This window comes from Polyodon spathula, chromosome 20, assembly GCF_017654505.1.
Source record: "Polyodon spathula isolate WHYD16114869_AA chromosome 20, ASM1765450v1, whole genome shotgun sequence".
Taxonomy (NCBI): Eukaryota; Metazoa; Chordata; class Actinopteri; order Acipenseriformes; family Polyodontidae; genus Polyodon; species Polyodon spathula.
Window position 1 is genome coordinate 13518945 of NC_054553.1, and position 20586 is coordinate 13539530.

The 20586-nt window shown below is 40.3% G+C and overlaps 1 protein-coding gene across 4 annotated transcripts in view; it reads right to left on the reverse strand.

Moving 5' to 3' along the window:
- LOC121295659 (serine/threonine-protein kinase PAK 3) overlaps positions 1-20586 on the reverse strand; it is an 83428-nt gene that overhangs the window by 15315 nt on the left and 47527 nt on the right. For all 4 annotated transcript variants that reach the window (XM_041220598.1, XM_041220597.1, XM_041220596.1 and 1 more), the window contains 3 exons: positions 12597-12731; positions 11535-11715; positions 10648-10711 (listed from right to left, as the gene is read on the reverse strand). In XM_041220598.1, the coding sequence (XP_041076532.1) occupies positions 10648-10711; positions 11535-11715; positions 12597-12731 (380 nt within the window). The remainder of the gene's footprint in view (positions 1-10647; positions 10712-11534; positions 11716-12596; positions 12732-20586) is intronic.

Consider the following 20586-nt stretch of genomic DNA (forward strand, 5'->3'; position numbering starts at 1 on the left):
GGTCCACACTAAATTGCAAATTCAAAAAGCAGCCCTTAACAGCTGTATAATCATCATTACCATTAACAGTCTATGCTGCTTTTAACATGCTTCATAACACACTAATAGATCCTTTATCAACAAAGTGTTACACAAATATCCAGTTGGGATGTTCTTGTTCGCAGGCTCCATTTTAATGCTTTTCCACTAAAGACAGACAACCACTTTCTGGTTAGTATTTATTCTGCTAAATGAACCCTGACCTAGCTCGCTTGCTCACTCTCTCTCTCTCTCTCTCTCTGGATTGTGGGAGGGGACTGTGAGCAAAGAGCAAGGAGCAGTGAACTGTGCGAGCGGTGAACTGTATTTGTAACTTTAAATTAGTTTAAATAAATATATAAATACATTTGTATTCTATATAAGTTTGTTTTAATATCTGCAAACTTTTAGTCAGCGTGTACACCCAGGGCTCCCACTCGGGTAGTACGGGGGGGCTGACTCGGACACACGGGTTCAGGTGTATACCTGATCCCAATTTCTCTGTGGAGGATGTGTTGTTGGCGGTGGGAAAGTCAGCGGGTTTGGAAATATTAAATCTACCTCACGAATGAACAAAGCAATAGTTGTTTTCCTGAGTCAAGAAATTCTGGTCAGTAAAATTGTGGAAGAAGGGTTTGTTATAAATGGTTCATTTATTTCAGTCATGCCCCTATCTACACCTTTGACAAAAGTTATTCTTTCAAATATCCCCGTTTATTGATAACGCCGTAGTTGCGAGAGAGCTCTCTCGATACGGCAAAATAATGTCGCCTTTTAAACAAATTCCACTCGGTTGCAAGGCACCAGAAATTAAACACGTAACCTCTTTTAGAAGGCAGGTTTTTGTGCTTCTGAATGACTCCGATTTTGTTTTAAATGTTGCATGGTGTTTTAATATTGAAGCACAGACGTAATGAAATGTTTTCGTTGTAGGGAACAGGGGCATCTCAAAATTCATGCCCACGGTCAAACGCAGAAGCAGGTCCGAGTGGTAATAGTAATGCTACCGGGGAGGGGGCCGAAGTGGTTCAGAGAGCGCAGGTGGAAGAGACAGAGCGACCGGAACCAGGCGCCTCAGCCCAGCAACAGCCTGCCAGCAGCGAGTCTACAGCCGGAGGCTGCTACAACATCAGCGTATGCTGACCAGGAGAGTGAGTTCAAGGTGGTGGGGAAGAAATGGCGGCTGAAAGAGAGGAAGGCATCCTCTGTTGCTGCCGGTGCGGTGGGCGGGGGGCATTTGGGGACCTATGGTTTCTCACGGCAGTGGCGGAGGGTCTCAGCCCTGCACTGCGGTGGAACAGAGTAGTTGGACGGCGGGGGGTGTGGGTGGTGATTCCCGGCCCTCTGATCCCGCTTCTCAGGTTCAGGTATCGGGTGGGGTTAGCGGAGGTTAATCTCTGTCAGCCCCAATGGCGATACTTGTCTGTGAGGAGGAAGTCCATGGTGCCAGCTCTGATGGGGATCCTGTCCCGGGTGGCTCCTCTCAGCCCGAGGAGTCGGCGGTGGCAGAAGAGAGAGCGGCGGCAGAGGCAGAGGAATCGGCGGACGATTATGTATGAGGAGGGTGAAGAGGATGATGGAGTTTCTCCAACACCTCGCAGTTCTCTGACATTTCGGCCAGCCAAACCAGTAAGGGAAAATTATATACTGTTAAAGAAATCAGCACTTTTCTTGAGAGAACAAAGGGTAAGAGGCGAGTAGAGGTAAAATCACTTTTCCCAGACCAGAAACGTTTTCTATACTCTGCAAATGTTGTACTCAGGAAAGCAACTTTAGCTGAATTTGATAAAAAAAAAAAATTCAGACTGAAAAAGCATATGAGTTCAGTGAGGAAAATGTTGAGCTCTTCTAATCAATTTTAATGGCTAATTTTACCTGGAATATTTATATGTTTATGTCTTTATTCATTTTATTGTTGAGCAATCTATTTTTACCAAAATTATTTTAGGATTTTTTAACATAAATGGGGGTAGAGATTTTAATAAGAGAGCACAGCTATTTCATTTTTTAATTAGTAAATGAGCAAACGTGATTTTATTGCAGGAGATGCATTCAGAATGCACTATCCAGTCTCACTGGCAGTCTGAGTGGGGGGGCGACTGTGTTTTTAGTCACGGCTCAAATGTCAGTGCAGGGGTGACTGTTTTGTTTTCTCCAGGTTTTAAGGTAGAAATTTCAGCAATAAATGAAATTGTTCAAGGAAGACTCTTAAAAGTAGAAGTAAAACATGGTATTTTTTAAATTAGTTTTATTAATATTTATGCTCCTAATGTTGGGGGGAAGTGAATTGTATTTATTAAAAAGTTGAGTCGGGTGTTGGCACAATGTGACACTGGTCATATCCTCATACTGGGAGGACATTTTAACTGCAATATGGATTTTAACAATGACAGAAACCACGGGGAGCCCAATCCCCAATCTGTTACAGAGCTGGCCACTGTATTAAACATTTTTAACCTGGTTGACATCTGGAGGAATTTTAATCCCACCAGCAAACAATACACATGGATTAAAGTCAATCGGAATCAGCTTCAGGGGCACGTTTGGACTGGTTTTACACACCAAAGCATCACGCAAATAAATTCATTAGATGCAGTATCTCACCCAACTCTATTTTCGATCATCACTTTGCATCTGCTACTATTTCTTTACCCACCAAAACACATTCAAAGTCATACTGGCACTTTAACACAAAACTACTGTTAGACAAACAATTCACCAATTATTTTAAATTATTTTGGGAGAATTGGAGAAAAGAAAAAAATAAGTATGCCAGTTTGAGGCAGTGGTGGGATATCGGAAAGGTCCAAATTAAAGTGTTTAGTCAGCAATACACCCAGAGTGTTACCAGGTCGGTAGATGCAGTGGTCAGTGAGTTAGAGAGTGAGATTGTGGAATTTGAGAGGCAGTTGGATGTTCAGTGCAGTGAGGAGGCGTACCGGGGCCTCTAGGGGAGACGGCAATGCCTGGGCAGCTTGCTGGAGGAGAAGGTGAAGGGCTCCCTGCTCCCGCTCCTACAGCCTTCTTCTTCAGTGTGGAGAGAAAGACAGCAGAGCGCAAGCAGATGAGCTGTCTGAGGCTACCCTGCGGGAGAGAGGTCTCCAGCGCTGCGGAGCTCAGGTATGCGGCAGTGGATTTCTACAGTGGTCTCTTTAAGGATGAGAACTGTGACCTGGGAGAGATGTAACCACGGCATCAGGGGCTCCCCAGTCTAACTGAGGAGGAGTTGCGCAGGATGGACACCCCACTGACCTTCTAGGAGCTTACTGTCGTCACTATGCAGCTCTCCAACCAGAAAGAGCCCGGGATCGACGGGCTGCAAGCTGAATTTTATAAACAATTCTGGGACTGAATCGGACAGGATTTTTATAAAGTCCTTCAGGAATGCAACCGGGATGGAGAGCTGCCTCTGAGCTGCCGCAGGGCAGTAATCATGTCGCTACACAAGAAAGGAGACCTCTGTAACCTTAAGAACTGGCGCCTAGTCTCATTGTTGTACTCAGACTACAAAATCTTTTCCAAGGTGCTGGCAAATTGGCTGCGGACAAAAATAGGATCAGTGGTGCATAAGGATCAATCCTATTGTGTACCATTTTTGATAATGTTTTTAATAAGAGACCTTTTTAATGTGTCCAGACTTTTTAATGATGATGTTGGTTTAATTTCAATTGACCAGGAAAAAGCTTTTGACAGACTTGACCATGAGTATTTATTTCATACACTGAAGGTATTTCGTTTTGGCCGTTTTTATTTCTAATATTAGACTCTTCTATACGAATGTTTTTAGCCTGGTGAAAGTAAACAGTGATCTGAGTGTCCCTTTACCTGTGCAGAGGGGGATACAGCAGGGCTGCTCCCTCTCAGGGATGCTCTACTCCCTCTCTATAGAGCCTTTTCTGCATCAGCTGAGGTAGAAACTAACCAGGCTGGCTGTGCCAGCTGCACCCAACAGAGCCCCCATCAGGCTATCTGCATATGCTGATGACCTTAATGTTTTGATTACTAATGACTGGGACGTCACTGTGCTGGAATCCTGCATTAAGAATTATGAAAAGGCCACTTCAGCTTAGGTCAATTGGGCAAAAAGTACAGCTGTTCTGTCAGTAGCTGGGAGGGGGTAACTACCCCATCACTGCCCCGGAGCGCTGACCTGGGGAAACACTGGGGTTAAGATATTGGAAGTGTTTTCTGGGAAAGAAGCGTTCATGCATCAGAACTGGGAGGGATTGCTGGATAAAGTGAAAAGGAGGCTGCAGAGCTGGCAGCGGCTCTTTTCATGACTCTTATTTAGGGGGAGGGTCTTCGTTATTAACAATCTGGTGGCATCTATGCTCTGGCATAGGTTGGTGTGTCTGGACCCTCCCCTGGGTCTGTTAACTGAGATTCAGAAGTGTCTGGTCCAGTTTTTCTGGAGTGGGCATCACTGGTTGCATCCGGCTGTCCTGTACCTCCCCCATGAGGAAGGGGGGCAGGGGCTGATTGATATCCCCAGCAGGGTGGCAGTGTTCAGGCCACAGCTGCCCAGAAGCTGCTCTATGCCCCAGAGCTGAGCTGGAGAGGCCTGGCTCACTCACTCCTGCACAAAGCAGGAGAGTTAGGGCTTGACAAGCACCTGTTTTTAATACCCCCTTGTAACAGGGAGAGATCTGTGCTGACTCTGCTGGCGTGTTCACGGGCTGCAGGAAGAGGGCGACAGTCGTCCAACAACAGCCTGTGAGTCATGGCAGTGACATGGGGAGGTGGGAAAGTGGGTGTGTGGACTTTCCCTCTCTCTGAATGGCTGAGAGGCGAGTCTTGGCAGATTGGTAGCCCTATAAAAAAATGCTCTGCTGTTTCCTCAGGTCTACCGACTTAGACGCACCGAGAGTGCGGAAGCTCTGATCCAGGACCGGGAATCAGGCGAAAAAAAAAGAGTTTCACAGCGAGACAGAGAGAGCGGGGAACCCTTGGGCAGACCCCGGCGTATTGTAAAAGAGCAGGCTAGTTAGCCTACAGAGTAGGACGGTGATCCGGGTCATGCGGGTAGCAGCGACCGGGATAACGCTGCCGAGTGCAGCACCTTTTATTTGTAGTTTTATTACTGTTTTATTTTCCATTGTTCTTTTCGCCTTCTGTTTTCATTATTATTTCTTTGAGCACCTGCGAGTGCACTTGCTGTTTGCGTACCAGCTGTGGTATTTCCGTGGTGCTGTCTATCATCGTTGATAGGCAGCCCACGGTCAACAGTGCCCTCTGCCGGAAAAAGTAGGAACTGTCAAAAATAAAACTGGGCACCTGTGTGGTGTTTTCAATTACACCTGTCTGTCTCCTAGTCAGTGAATTACCCACACCCCTGAACAGCTTAATGATAGAGGGCTGGTTAGTTTTTATAAAAACCTGCTTAATGCATGGAGGATTTTAAAAACACTAGATCAGAAGATTTGCTGTGCAATAAAAGGGTTTTTGAAGAGCCTCTGTTTTTTAATCCCATTTTTAAATGTGAAAGTTTTAATTCTGCACATATGTCCTCAGTGTTTTATAAAGCAGGTTTTACTAAACTTGGACAGCTGATTGATTTTAGCCTGTTTAAATGGAAAACCAGTAGGGAGTTAGCCACATCACTACAGATCAAATCAGTGCGGTTTGTAGAAAAGATCTTGAGTGATTTACAGGCCTCTCTTATTCCAGCTATGTCACAATTTTTGACTAGTTTTTTATCAGAGCGCTTGGTTCCAGAGCAGGAGCCCCTGTTCCCCACAATGCTAGTCTCCTCCTCAGTGCAGGAGGAAGAGGAATCACTTGGCAAAATACTGCTGTTGAAGAAAGTGGCAGAGGTGGCTTTCCATAAGACAGAGAAAAAGCAGCTGTATGAAATGTGTATTAAAAAGTTATTATAATCAGCTGAAGAACCTGGGGGACACTAAGTGGAGAGCCCACCTCAGTGTTCCTGACGATGAATCCCCTGTCTGGAGAGTTTTATATAAACTACCCCTGCCAAAGCGCTCTGGAGACCTGCAGTGGAGAGTGCTCCACAGAATTATAGCCACAAACCGGTACTTGAGCCGTGTGGAGCCCCTTCTCGTCCGCAGTGGAGACAGTTTTCCACCTATTTTCAGACTGCCCCCGGCTGCAGCCTTTTTTTAGTTTTTTAGAAAACCTGCTGGCTTCCTTGGGAGTTGTTTTTACAAAACAGCTCTTTGTTTTTAAATATAGTTTTAAACAAAGAAACAAGTGGTCACTGGTCAACTTTGTACTGGGTCAGGCGAAATTGGCCATTTTAAAATGCCGAAAGAGCAAGATTTTAGCCATTGGTTTTAGTAATGCTGTAAGCGTTTTTAGAATCCTGATGGTCTCCAGGATTAAGATTGATTTTCAATATTATCAAATGGTGCAGGACTTGAACATTTTTAAAGAGCGTTGGTGCATTGGAGATTGGGTGTGCGACGTGTGCGAGGAGGGGGAGCACATTGTGTTCCTATAAAGGTTAAAAAAAAAAAAAAAAACTTGAAAAGTGATCTGAATGGACCGTGATAGTGTTGCTGTTGTTTTGAAATTGTTGCTTTGTGGCTAGATGTTTTTTTTTGTTTTTTGTTTTTATATAATCTCTCTCTCTCTCTCTCTCTCTCTCTCTCTCTCTCTCTCTCTCTCTCTCTCGAATTGTAATTGTATTGTGGAATTGTATCCATTATTTAAGAGAGACAGCCTGGGAGACATTGGACACTAGGGCTCATTTGTTCAGAGTCACGTCCCCATGACTGTACTTTTCAAAAGGAAGAGAAGCTCTCATTTCTGTAGATCAAACAAGGGACAACCTGATCCCTGTTTGCATTGATCCGTTTCCTGCTCCCTAAAGCAAACAAGCAGTCCGAGGTGGTTCAGATGTCACAAACCCCCCCTCCTTGCAAAAACAGGTTACTCCAGTCATTGCTATGAGCACATATGCTCAGTGAAAAGAATTCAAACCCAGAGCACACAGGGCAGGAATGCCATTTAGCAAATATATGGATCTGCAAATCTCTCAGCTTGATTTGAGCAGCAATAGCTTTTAAAAGCCAAAACATATGAGTACACAATATACATTGTAGGAAAGGCTTGTTGTGAGAATGACTTTTTTAGGAAAGCAAGAGGGGGTCTGGTCAGTGACCAGAGAAGAAGGGATTAGACACAACATTGAAGTTCTAGTGTTAAGACTGCTTGAGCCCTCTACAAAGCATGTCAGATCTGAAGTCTTTCCCATTGAGACTAAAGCCCGATTCACACAGGACTGAAAATCACCACATAAACAGGTGGCCTCTGTGAAATTCCGTCCCTTGTGAATCGAATTGTCCATTTCTTTTTATCACAGATCATTTTCTCAAAGGTCCTCTGACTGTTCTACAGGACTTCAGGACCGCCTGTGTCTTTTTAGTCCTGTGCAAATCGACCACGTCAGTGTGATGTTAGAATTGATTTCAGCATTTATGGGGTATTCACAACAGTGGTACTCAATTCTGTCCCTCGAGAGTCATTCCAGTCCAGGTCCAGTCCACAAATGTCCTAGATTAGTTAATTGTCTCTCAGGAGCTTCAATTGAGACTTTATACTTTAGAACCTGCTTGGAGTAAAAACCTGGACTGGACTAGATACTTGCGGGCCAGAATTAAATACCACTGCTCACCAATAAACCATGACAGAATAATAAAATTGGTACGATCTGTCCTGAGAATACTACAGTTCAGGAACATGCTATGATGGCACATTTCCAAAGTGGGGACTGGCAAAAAACACAAAACACAATGGATGCTTTGAAAGAAGTATTTGAAGCTATGTATGGAAATGCGTACCACTCAAGGGACGAGATGGTTATTCGACGTGGTTAAGGTGCCGATAGCCTTTGGAAAAGAAGATACAATGAAACGAAACGGCACTCAGTTGATAAGCTTTGTTCTTCCTCCATCTTGCACGAGTTCATTGTTTACAAATCATGCACAAAAGCATCCTCTCTGTCCACAACATTGCATTTCATTTTGAATTTCCAGACTTTTCTTGATGAAGTCAAGTCGGGAAGTCAGTCAGCCTGGAAGAAGGTGAGACTCCGTTGCAGGAACGTATTGCCCCGGAAAGTAAACGATGTAGCAGCTGCAGGCAATAGTGACAGCTGCAATCGTTTACCAAAGGGTCATGCGTGATAGCACAAAGGGGATGGAGAATCGTAAATCTTTTCCTTCGTTTGGTTTTTGTGTGAGAAACTGGAAGGACTGCGAGAGACAGAGAGAAAGCGTTGTAAAAATATTTGTGAGTGTTTTGCTTGTTCGTTCGTATCTGTTTAGTAACTGTCTGTGTTTTTGTATCACTAGATGGCTAATCACGTATCCGGAGCTATGGCCTAGGGCCAGCACAGAATCGGATCAACACTGCACTTCAATCACTGTTTAAAATTGTTATCACCCACCACAAGCACTACAGCACTACAGTTTATTGCTTGGTTGCCAGACTGGGATTTACAAAATAAAGCACCCCTTTTCTAAACTTGATTATCATTGTCTGCCTGTGATTATTCCTGCACTGTATCACTCCTGCATCTGTTCAGTATCAGCAGCCACTTTGCCACAGAGGCACTTAAATATTGCAAGTGTTTTCATTTTTTTATGTACTGAGTCTGTCTACCCAGATTCTATGTTCACATTAAATGCAGTGTTTCTGCACTGATCATATATACTGGAAAGCAAGTAAATGGACTTTAATACTAGAATCAAGTTTAATGAAAATGCTGATGTAATACTGCAAGGCTTCTCCTATTATCACACAGCTTACTTGTTAAAGCTGCCGCTTTTTAATATTAACCCTGTCATGTTAAAAGCATAGTAAAGAACAGTAATGTATATTTAAAAAGCCTACTGGAAGTGGGATAAAACACAGATATGCATAGAACAACATAGCAGATGCATAATCTATGCATTAGAAATTACTGTGCAAATTGATGAATCAAAAAGGCAGTTTTGGTAGCCCTGTATTCCAGGGCATGACTAGTTCTTTAATTGCATTACTTATCCAGTAGTCATGCTCTTTCAGGGAGAGCTTTTACTCACTGTGCTCCCAGTGTGGAAAGCACTGCCACCTCATAGCAGAAGTGCAACATCAGTTGGTGACTTTGTCAAAACTGAAAACTTACTTTTTCAGATTAGCTTTTTTAAACAAAATTTTAAACTGTGTTTTTCTTCAATCTCTATATTAATGTATTATATTTTGATTCTCATCTGTTTTTTTTTTATATTATCTTCTTTAAACTGAATTCTTTCATTTCTATACACACAGGATGTATTGTATTTTGATTTTCTGCACAGCGCTTTTTGTATGAAAGGTGCAATATAAATAAAGTATTGATTGATTGATTACTAATTACATGGGCTTGTGCACAGCATGTTGTTACCTGGTGTAATTGCATGGTAAAACCACAGCACAGGCCATTCCTGTGGAATGACAGCCATTTCCCTGCGGCACACATGGTATTATCCAGTTATTACCACACTTTATTCCAATTGTAGCAATGTTAAAGTCAGGTTGCCTAGACTAGTGTCAAGTGCAATACAACACAAAAAGAGCTATAGACAAGCACTTACTGATTATTTTCCATGAAGAGGCATTTTGTCAACTATCAGAAATCTGCACTAAAGTATGATTCTTTGTCTGATTATTTTGCAAATCAAAATCCCTTTGCCGTTTGAAATCATTAAAAGAGGCACCTTCTTTCCATTTTGCACATTTTCTCAGCAATGCTAAATCGATGTTTGATGCACAGGTAGCAGAGCTGAGATAGCAGTGTTGAGACGCCTGTACAGGTCTGTTTGATGCACAGGTCGCAGAGCCCTGAGATAGCAGTGTTGAGATGTATGTACAGGTCTGTTTGATGCACAGGTAGCAGAGCTGAGATAGCAGTGTTGAGATGTCTGTACAGGTCTGTTTGATGCACAGGTAGCAGAGCTGAGATAGCAGTGTTGAGATGTCTGTACAGGTCTGTTTGATGCACAGGTAGCAGAGCTGAGATAGCAGTGTTGAGATGTCTGTACAGGTCTGTTTGATGCACAGGTAGCAGAGCTGAGATAGCAGTGTTGAGACACCTGTACAGGTCTGTTTGATGCACAGGTCGCAGAGCCCTGAGATAGCAGTGCTGTAACGTCCTTACAGGTCTGTTTGATGCACAGGTAGCTGAGCCCTGAGATTGCAGTGTTGAGATGTATGTACAGGTCTGTTTGATGCACAGGTAGCAGAGCTGAGATAGCAGTGTTGAGATGTCTGTACAGGTCTGTTTGATGCACAGGTAGCAGAGCTGAGATAGCAGTGTTGAGATGTCTGTACAGGTCTGTTTGATGCACAGGTAGCAGAGCTGAGATAGCAGTGTTGAGACACCTGTACAGGTCTGTTTGATGCACAGGTAGCAGAGCTGAGATAGCAGTGTTGAGACACCTGTACAGGTCTGTTTGATGCACAGGTAGCAGAGCTGAGATAGCAGTGTTGAGATGTCTGTACAGGTCTGTTTGATGACCAGGTAGCAGAGCTGAGATAGCAGTGCTGAGACACCTGTACAGGTCTGTTTGATGACCAGGTAGCAAAGCTGAGATAGCAGTGTTGAGACACCTGTACAAGTCTTTGGATATTTCAATTAAAACTTACCCTTGTCCAATTTTTTCAAAGCGTGTATATTTCTTTTTGGGGTAGCCAACACTCACTATGCTTCCTGAAAGAAAAATAAATACAGTAACTGGATTTCCAATTCGAAGCACAAATGACCAGAGATATCAGTCCTGGTAATTCATCTTCATCAATCTCATTTTTGTTTGGTGATTACAATGCTTCCTTATTTTGATCTCTCTATTGCATGCTTTGTTATCTCTGTGACGTATGTAACTGATATTGCTCTCTGTAATGTCTTTTTAACTACACAGAGAAACTGTATATATTATAGAAACATTAACACTTTACATTGTGTCTCTAAGAACTGCATATTTATATACAAGTTACATAGTAAATACATGTGTACTTACACATAATAACAGTGTTATTATACATAGTTACACTGTACTTTATGTCTAAATCTTTTTGCACAATATATGTAAGTACACAATTATATCAGAAAAGGGTTAGGGATAGGTTGAGGGTTAGGGTTAACATTAGGGTTATATCATGCAAAAAATTTACCCATTAAGTATATTATAACTATGCATAATAACACTGTAATTATGTGTAAGTACACATATTTACCAAGTGAGTACTCTAGTTTTATTCCCCATGAGAACTACAATTACATTATTCCACAAATGAGGATAAGGCCGAATAACTGATGAGCAACAGAATAAATCACTGTAGCACCGAATATGAAAACGTTATTCAATGGTGGTATTCCACCCAATCTTTTCTATACAGTAGAACTCAGTTTTCATTAATGCAATATCTAATATCAATTAGACAAACAGTTCAATGAATTGCCTTTCTAGTTACTGTGTTACCAGACACTGGAAAAAAAAAAAAAAAAAAAAAAAAAAAAGTTAAAAGTAAAGTACTTAATCGTTCCAGTATCTCCTCGTCTGTCATCTTGGACTTTTTCCTCTGCCTGTCAGTGTGTCTGTACAAAGTGCTGGTCGTGCTTGTGGTGTTGTCTGGGATTGAGGACACTGGTGAGGTGCTGGCCTCCTTCATTGGTGCTGTGGGAGCTGCAGGCTCAATGACAGAGCGGGTGTAGATCTGACAGAGAGAGAGAGAGAGAGAAGCACCATCCTGAGACTCCTTCCAAACCACACATATTAGAAATATCATATGAGAGTAAAATATATTGGTTACAATGATTGGAGAGATAAAGCATGTGCAGAAATGCATGGAAGGAAATCTGATAAACACCACGGTAACCCTGTGAATGGAGTAAATCATTTCACAAATCACAAATAATTTTTTGTGACCCCACAAAAATTACCTTTAAATGTATTTTTAAAAACACTGACTTGTGCAATAATGCAACCATAATACACTGAACATAGCTGATTCATTTCCACAGTGTATACAAGTATGCAGGTGTACAAATATAAATGTGAACAGTAAAGTCTAGAAGTACAAAGAACTTCTTATAACACATTTATTGCAAATTATTGGACTTTATTGAACATTTTAACCATTCTAGATGGTATTTATTTTAGTTGCTGTAGAAGGAGAATTTAATTTAATTTAATTTGGGCTTAAAGTAAGGTTTCAACAAACAAACACACACACACACACACACACACATTCTGATGCTTTTAATAACTTGTGCTCAAGAATGTCCTAATCAAGTGTACCTTGTATGCATACAGTGTACACATTGTATACATTTTTCCACTTATCCTATTAAAAAGTGATCACAAATCCCTTTGAAGTACATCCGGTATGAGGACCAGTCCACTATAGCACACATTTCTGCACCATTTATTCATTATTTCTGGAGTGTAACCAGTATAAACAAAGGGTAACACTTTATATCAAGTGTCTCCAATTATATCATGAAAGGTTTCAGGTTAGGGTTAGGGTCAGTTAGGGTTAAGGTTAGGGTCAGGGTCAGGGTTATAGTGTGTGATATATTTGAGTATGTTGCATACTGATTTGGTGTGCTCCGGCCTCGGTGCGATGACAGGAGGGGGTTCATTATCATCATCGTCCTCTTCTTCTTCATCGTCATCCTCCTCTTCCGACACAGGGGGCGCTAGCGGCGGCTCTGATGCTGTCTTTGTGCTCTGCGGGAACAAGGCCACGCATATTAACTATAATATTGACATACATACATGGGTACTTTCTTGTAATGTACCGTCCGGTCACATCGCTGTGTTCAGTTTTCAGTTTTCCGAGACTCTTGAGTACTGACACAAACAAAGCACTGACAACATTATCTTATATAGTATTAGCAAAGTCAAGTGGGCTAAGCTAATGTCAGCTTTCAATATTACATTCCTTTTTTAATATGCATTTTAAACAGGCTTTTCAGTCATAGACATAATACACTGGGTGGTGAGTGTGTTATATAACAAAATGAGCATAACTTATTTTTCAGTTTTTTCACTTTTTTATTCTAAACTTCTCATTTGAAAAGATAGTTAAAAATTATATATGATTTCAGTTATTAAAAAATAAATGTATACAGTTACTGCAAAGAATCATGAAACTGTTCTTGACTGTTATTGGCTTCTTGAACAGTCTAGACCAGTCTAGACCGTATCGATTACACCGTGTAACAATTTTTTTTTTTTTTGGTTCCTGGGTAGTAAGTGTTATTTCCTAATTGATTATGCCTCAAAAGTATAGAAAATGGCTACTATTCCCCACAAACTTTGCTTTTGTGACTAGGACAGTGATATTTTGAAATTTACCTATTTTCTAGAACATTCCAGATAGATTCAGTGCTGAGTAAACTTGGAGTAACTTCTAGAACTTTCTAGAACTTTCCAGTAATAGAACTAGTAGTATAAATACAGGGGCCTTAAGCCCACCAGTTCAGTTTAGTTCCAGCTGCCTAAGTGGATACATATCTGCATTTTTCTGGGAGGTCATAGGAGACTTCAAAATGGTGGCATTCCTGATGGGTCTCCAAGGCAGTTTTACCAAGTTTCCCTGCTATCTTTGCCTTTGGGACAACAGGAACACCAAGGCACACTACCACAGGCGGGACTGGCCACAGCGGACCGAGTTCTCTGTGGGGAGAAACAACGTCAAGTGGGAGCCACTGGTGGACCCCCGGAAGGTGCTGACGCCACCACTGCACATCAAATTGGGCCTTATGAAACAATTTGTCAGAGCTCTAGATAAGGAGTCAGCAGCCTTCAAGTACCTTCAAGACTTCTTCCCTAAGCTGTCTGAGGCAAAGGTCAAAGCTGGTGTCTTCATCGGACCACAGATAAAGAAAATCCTGGAGTGCAATTAGTTCCCCAAGAAGGTCACTAGTAAGGAGAAAGCGGCTTGGAACAGCTTTGTCGCAGTGGTTCGGTGCTTCCTGGGCAATCACAAGGCCAAAAACTATGTGGAGCTGGTTGAGACTCTGGTGAAGAACTACAGCACAATCGGCTGTAGGATGTCCCTCAAAGTCCATATCCTTGATGCTCATCTTGATAAATTCAAGCAGAACATGGGAGCGTACTCGGAGGAGCAAGGCGAGTGCTTCCACCAGGATATACTGGACTTTGAAAGCCGCTACCAAGGACAGTATAACGAGAACATGATGGGAGACTACATTTGGGGGCTGATTCGTGAAAGTGATTTACAGTATAATCGTAAATCTCGAAAAACTACTCACTTCTAAATTTTTTGTAGTCATTTGTGTATTACTTTAGTAAAAATACATGTTAATTTGGATTCATATGTTGTTTTCTCATTGGAAATAGGTAAATTTCAAAATATCACTGTCCTGGTCACAAAAGCAAAGAATAATAGCCATTTTCTATACTTTTGAGGCATAAGCAATTAGGAAATAACACTTACTACCCAGGAACAAAAATTGTGTTACATGGTGTTATTACATTGCATTATGGTTTCCAGAATATCATTTGTTTTTTACAAAAGTATTTGGACACCCTTACGTTAGTATTCTGTGTGCCCACCCTTTGCTTCCTTTACAGCTTGCAGTCTTTTCTTATATTTTGAAACCAGTTCCTGGCATCTTTTTAGAGATATTTTTGCCCATTCTTCAACACATACAGAGTTCTGCAATCAACTTTGGTTTCCTTTTTACAACAGTAGCCTTCAAGTCAATCCACAACATCTTGATAGGATTCAAGTCTGGGGACTGAGATGGCCAATCCATACCTGTAATCTTCCTTTTTTCAGAAATTCTTTTGTAGACTTCGCAGAATTCTTAGGGTCATTATCCTGCTTGAATACAAACTTCCGTCCAATAAGCTTTCTAGCACTGGGTAACAAATAAGAGTGCAAAATGTCTTAATATTTTGCAGATTTCAATGATCCTTCTACAATACAAAGGTTGCCAGTGCCTGACGAAGAAAGACAAGCCCATACCATCACACAACCTCCTATTCAACACAGGACATGATTAGCTTTTCTTAAAATTATTCTCATCTCTTCCTTCAAACATATTGTTGCTTTCTTGGTAAAAAGATACTTTTTGGATTTGTCTCACCATAAAATGTGGTTGAAGAAATCATCAAGCTTCTTCAAGTATTGAATGGAAAGCTCCAATCACTTTCTTAAGCATCTAGATTTTCACCCATGGACATTCAACTTGTTAAGGTATCGTTTAATTGTTTGCTCATGAATTTCTTGACCATCTTCTCTCAATTCTTGTGTCAAATCTTTTCCAATAATCGGAGGATTTTGACAGTCTGCTCAAACGATTCTTCTTACAGATTTTGCAGAAATCTTCCTTAGTCTTCCACACCTGGAGCTAGCTCCTGTTCTCCTGTGTTTGTCAGTAATATGCTGTCACAAAGACAGCCAGAGTGGGGGACGTCAGACCAGAAACAGGAACCAGGAAATAAACAGAGAGACAAAACGGACTAACGCTTAAACAAACAATAGCCTAACAAACAAACACGGTGAGCTTCTATTTTTTAACGATTACTATTATTCTAATTATTTTTACCTCTGTCTCCAATCCCGTTCTCCACTCACCGAACACCCAACCCCGAGTGGGTGAAAACATGCTGCTTTTATGTAGCTGTACCGAGACTCGATTGCGAATCAATCATTCAATTGGAGTCACGGTACAACTGCACATGAATTAATAAAGTGCAATTCCCCATGCTCACATATAATTACGTTTTACTTGCACGTGAAGTGCTGTGCAATCCTCGTGACAAAATACAAATATACATTTTAAACACTGGTGTTACACAGACCCGTTTATATCCCGTGTATCAGTGACTATACACCAACATTAACACACAAAGTCTGGCACTTTGCCACATACGCCCACCGAGTCTTTGCTATATTTCTCATTTTTCGTTTAGTTGTATCACTACCATTTTGAGACAGCTGCTCTTTTCTTTATAACAATTTTTGTTGCTTTTTCGAATCACAAATTTATTTTTCAGCACTTGATGATTATGTATTTATTTATTCTATAATTATCATCAGGTCGTGGTTTTTAATCATGATAATTGTCAACAATTACCAACAAATGGGTTTCATATGACCTATGCTGATTGCCGAAATACTTTTGTCAAAGCATGAAATCAGTTTTTGTACCTTGTTTTTCATTTTATGCATGTTGTGTAATAATGTGTTGTTTTATTGTAAAGCTGAAACGCTACTTTAATTTATATATTTCAATAGAACAATTGGAAATTAAGGAAATCACTTTTTGTGATTTTTCAAATTTTTTTTTTTATCTGTCCAAATACTTTTGTCTGCGACTGTGTATATGTAAGGTATAAACCCCGATCGGCCGTGCGGTTCCGATATACCACACCTGGGTGTTGATAAGCATCCCAGAAGTGGTATATATCATTGGAACCGCGCAGCCCGAGGTAGTTTATACTGCATATAAGATGGCTACCTGTCATGTGGGAATAAAAATATTATCAAATAATTAAACACATTTAATTAAGACAAAACCAGAAACTTTTATTGTGTATATATCCGCAGTGTAATATAGTCCCACATTTTATTTAATTTAATTCATTGTTCGCATATTAAAAATAAATTGCACATGTTAGTTTATTGTGAATTTCTGCATCGAAAGTGCCATCTCACTAGAAACTAGAGGGCTGAGCACAAACTGGATGATGGGTGGAGTTTCAAATGACAGTAAGGAAGTCAGGAGAGCAGCTGTGTTAGAGACTGAAGCCGGACCTTGAAGTGTGTTTGTTAACTCGTTATATGCAAGCATTTAATATAAACTTTACACATATTCTAGTACGTTTTCATTCTTTTGGATCTCAAAATATGTTTTTGTTATTTGTCAGACACCCTTGCATCCAAGTCGTGCCAGATTAAGCTGACGATAGAACCAGACTTTACACACAAATCCGACTGCAGTGTCAGGGGACAGTACCTCAGTTTCCCGCAGATGTCTAAAATTCAGGCCTGTAATTCGGGGGAGTCGAGTCTGGCCTTGTCGTTACCTGCTTTTCTAAGAGTTTTCCTGACTGACATGAATACATTACTGCTGGTTTTAAACTCGCTGTCAGCAGAGATGTTAAAACTTCTACTGTTAAAATATGTGTTTAGTCCAGCTCAGCGTTAAAAAACTGGAGACTGAATACTGGTCCTTAGATTAACTTCTTGCACTGGCATAAATTCCCTTATGTTGTTGAGATTTTTTTGGATTTATTTCCATAAAATGAATGTCCATATTTTTTTCTTTGAGTACATTAACCAGCCCGTGCTGTAGTTTGGTTTTTTTTGGTGTTTTATTTTCAATCTTTGTTTTCTTCTATTTCATTTAGCTGTTCCTCATCAACTGTTGTATCTGTTCTTGCTGGTGCACTTACTTACTTTATATATTTTTTTCAGATGGATTGCTGTCTTCACTCAAAGTTGGTGTTCTACCAGTTATGGCGATTTTCATCCCCAAATACTTAAAGGAAATAAGTGAAATGCCACTCATTTTTGGGTGTGGTTTTGTAACTAATAATAAATAAAATGGCAATTTGTCATGGAATTTAGAATGTAGTGGTGGCTCATTAGTATGCAAGCCATGGTATACGCTATATATACACACGGTCGTGTGATGCTGTTTAACCAATCAGAAGTAGTTATTTTTCCAAGCTGTGATATATGCACACACACACACACACTTTAGTTTATGGATCAATTTATGAACATCTACAAATGTGTTTTGGTGTTATTAGCAGTGATGCAATGCTTTATGGTATGTGAAAAACTAATAATAAAGTTTCTTATAAATGCCCTGGTATATGTTCTGTTGATTTACTCCTGTCTTATAACCCTTTAAAATCGTATTTATAGGTCCACTGTTGAACATTTATAACAGAAGCTTTAAATAATGTTGCTGATTTTAAAAGCAAACCCACTGACTGATTCTGACTGAAAAGTAACAGACCATTCTATTGAAGTCAGAGCAAGTGAGCAAACAAATTCCATTCAAACTGCATTCTAATAACAGGGTATTTTATGGTGAATTCACAAGAGCTCAGATCTACATGTTGTACCTGCGTGACAGATGTGTTTTGATGTGCCTTTTGGTTGGAACTGATGTGTATGTATGTGCTAGGTGTTGGATTACCATCACTGTCATTGCCTTTACCATGCTTGCCTCAATACAATCCTTAATGATCTATTCCACAGCCAAGGCTTTTCAATTAGAGAGAGTGTACATGCTCACATTGGTTTCAGAACAACAACAGCAGAAGATAGGTCTCAAGCAGGGTGGGTGTCCCCTCTGTGGAAACAAGATCCGATGTGCATGTGACCAAACAGTTGCTAATCAAGTCACACGATCACCACGCTGGACTGCCGTTGTACAATACAAGAATATGAAGTGTCAGCCTCTGGAAAATTGCAAGCTGCTTGGCTATAATCCTTTTAGCCTGTACACTAAGAGAATGAAAAAAATAAAGTACCCTTCTGCTTTAAGGGACTATAAATGAAAGATAGGCATGAATTTGAATTTGGTGCCTTCACTGACATATAATTGCAATGACAGCTTCCATGTGTCAGGCTTATTGTTGGGCATTATTGCTTATATGGACCCAGATTAGCACTAATCTAAACTACAATTAAAGTGTTTTTAATGCTCGACATTAAACAAGAATAAAAAAGAACTTTTTAAAACTAGCACCAGTAATTGGCAACCTACACCTTCCACTGTGATTACTACCTGTACTGCTCATATCAACTGTCCAGTCACACTTTACATGAATGTGTCTCTAATTATTGTGTATTTCCATCATAGTTACTTAGTAAATACATGTGCACTGAACCATCATTACAATGTTGTTATGCATAGTTACAATGTACTTCATGCATAACCCTTTTTGCACTATGTGTAAGTACACAGGGTTAGGGTTAGAGTTAGGGTAGGGTTATGGTTATGATTAAGGTTAGAGTTAGGATTTACATTTTAACTATGCATAATAACACTGTAATTGTGTGTTACGCATTAACTAAGTAACTACTATGTAAATACACAGTAATTAGAGACACTTCATGTAAAGTGTTACTGACTATTCTTCAGACACAGTCTATAACATGTCAGAATAGCATGGTCTGTAGTATATGTGTAACAAATAACTGGTAGACATATGGGCTATACTATTGACATTATACCAACTACTGTTTAGCCAGTGTGTCAAGCTATTAAAAAACACGTTCTGGTTTAAAAAAAAAGTTCTAGAAAATGGCTGCGCTATGGTATCCTAGCAAACTGTTCCACCATATGCTGTGGACGCTGAATAATGATAAACAAAAAGCTGCACTGCATCAGGCACGTGTAATAAAACAGCTAAAATCAGCTAAACGAAGCACACACTGGAAAAACGCCAGGGATCCTCAGGGAGCACACACAGTACAGGCTGCGGTATCAGTCACATCCTAATACAATAGTGTAGTTTAAACTTGAATTAGAATATGGTGGTGATGCACACAGCAAAACCACCACACACTGGTGTATGGAAGTCACAGAGGCTGAAGTTCTGTTGATTTGTACTTTAAAAATGAATATTTATGTTCTGGTTGAATTATCTGATATTGTTTTAGCATAAGCCAAGCGTGCAAAGCTAATGTTTGCCTTCAATATGAAATCATCTTTTGTTTTTGTTTATTCATTTTGAGTTTCAAACTAACTCTTGAGTTACATTGAGCTCTAGTTTTGGAACTTTTAAAGATTACTCTAATTCTTAGAATATAACATGAGCCCATGTATGATTTGCAAATGGGTTTCTAAGTTACATATAAGAAGGCACCACATTATGTTCCAAAACAGCATTCTCTATGGTATACAATGGTGTTTTTTTAAATTATTATTTTTGTTTTAAACAAATTGTGTGTGCATTCAAAGTGTGTGCGTTATGCATTATAAACATGTGTGTAACTTATTTTCAAATACATAACTACCCTGTTCTCAAAGCATTTTACAGGACTTTCTGAAAGGAAAATTGTTCATTTATTCCTGTTTCTTGCTATACGGTATATCACTGCAGGGGTACCTGGTGTTATCTGAGACTCAACTTAGCTTTGACTCTGTTTGTAGGAGTAAATTAGTAAAAGGCTTTGAGAAAGGGTTTCTTAGACAACCCTGTACTGGGGATCAGAGTTCTGAGCTAACAGGCCATCATAATGACAGGCCTGTCTGACAGGGTGATGCGCATACAACAGGGGGTGGACAAAATATTAGAAACACAGACAACTCACATTCATCCAGGGAAGCAGGGGGTTGAAAGGGGAATTTCTACAGCAAGGGTTCCCAGTCCCAGGCCTGAAGGGTCATTCCACTCCAAGTTTTAATTGGTAAAATTGTATAATTAACAACCAAGTATTTTGGGGTCTGAATGCATGTTAATAAAAGACTAAGTATTTTCAAATGTCATTTACGTTTTTTATTTATTAATATCACTCTGGAGGGTTATGGGTTCTCCAATATTAATAATTGTATCTGTCTTTATCAGGCATTAAACTACCATT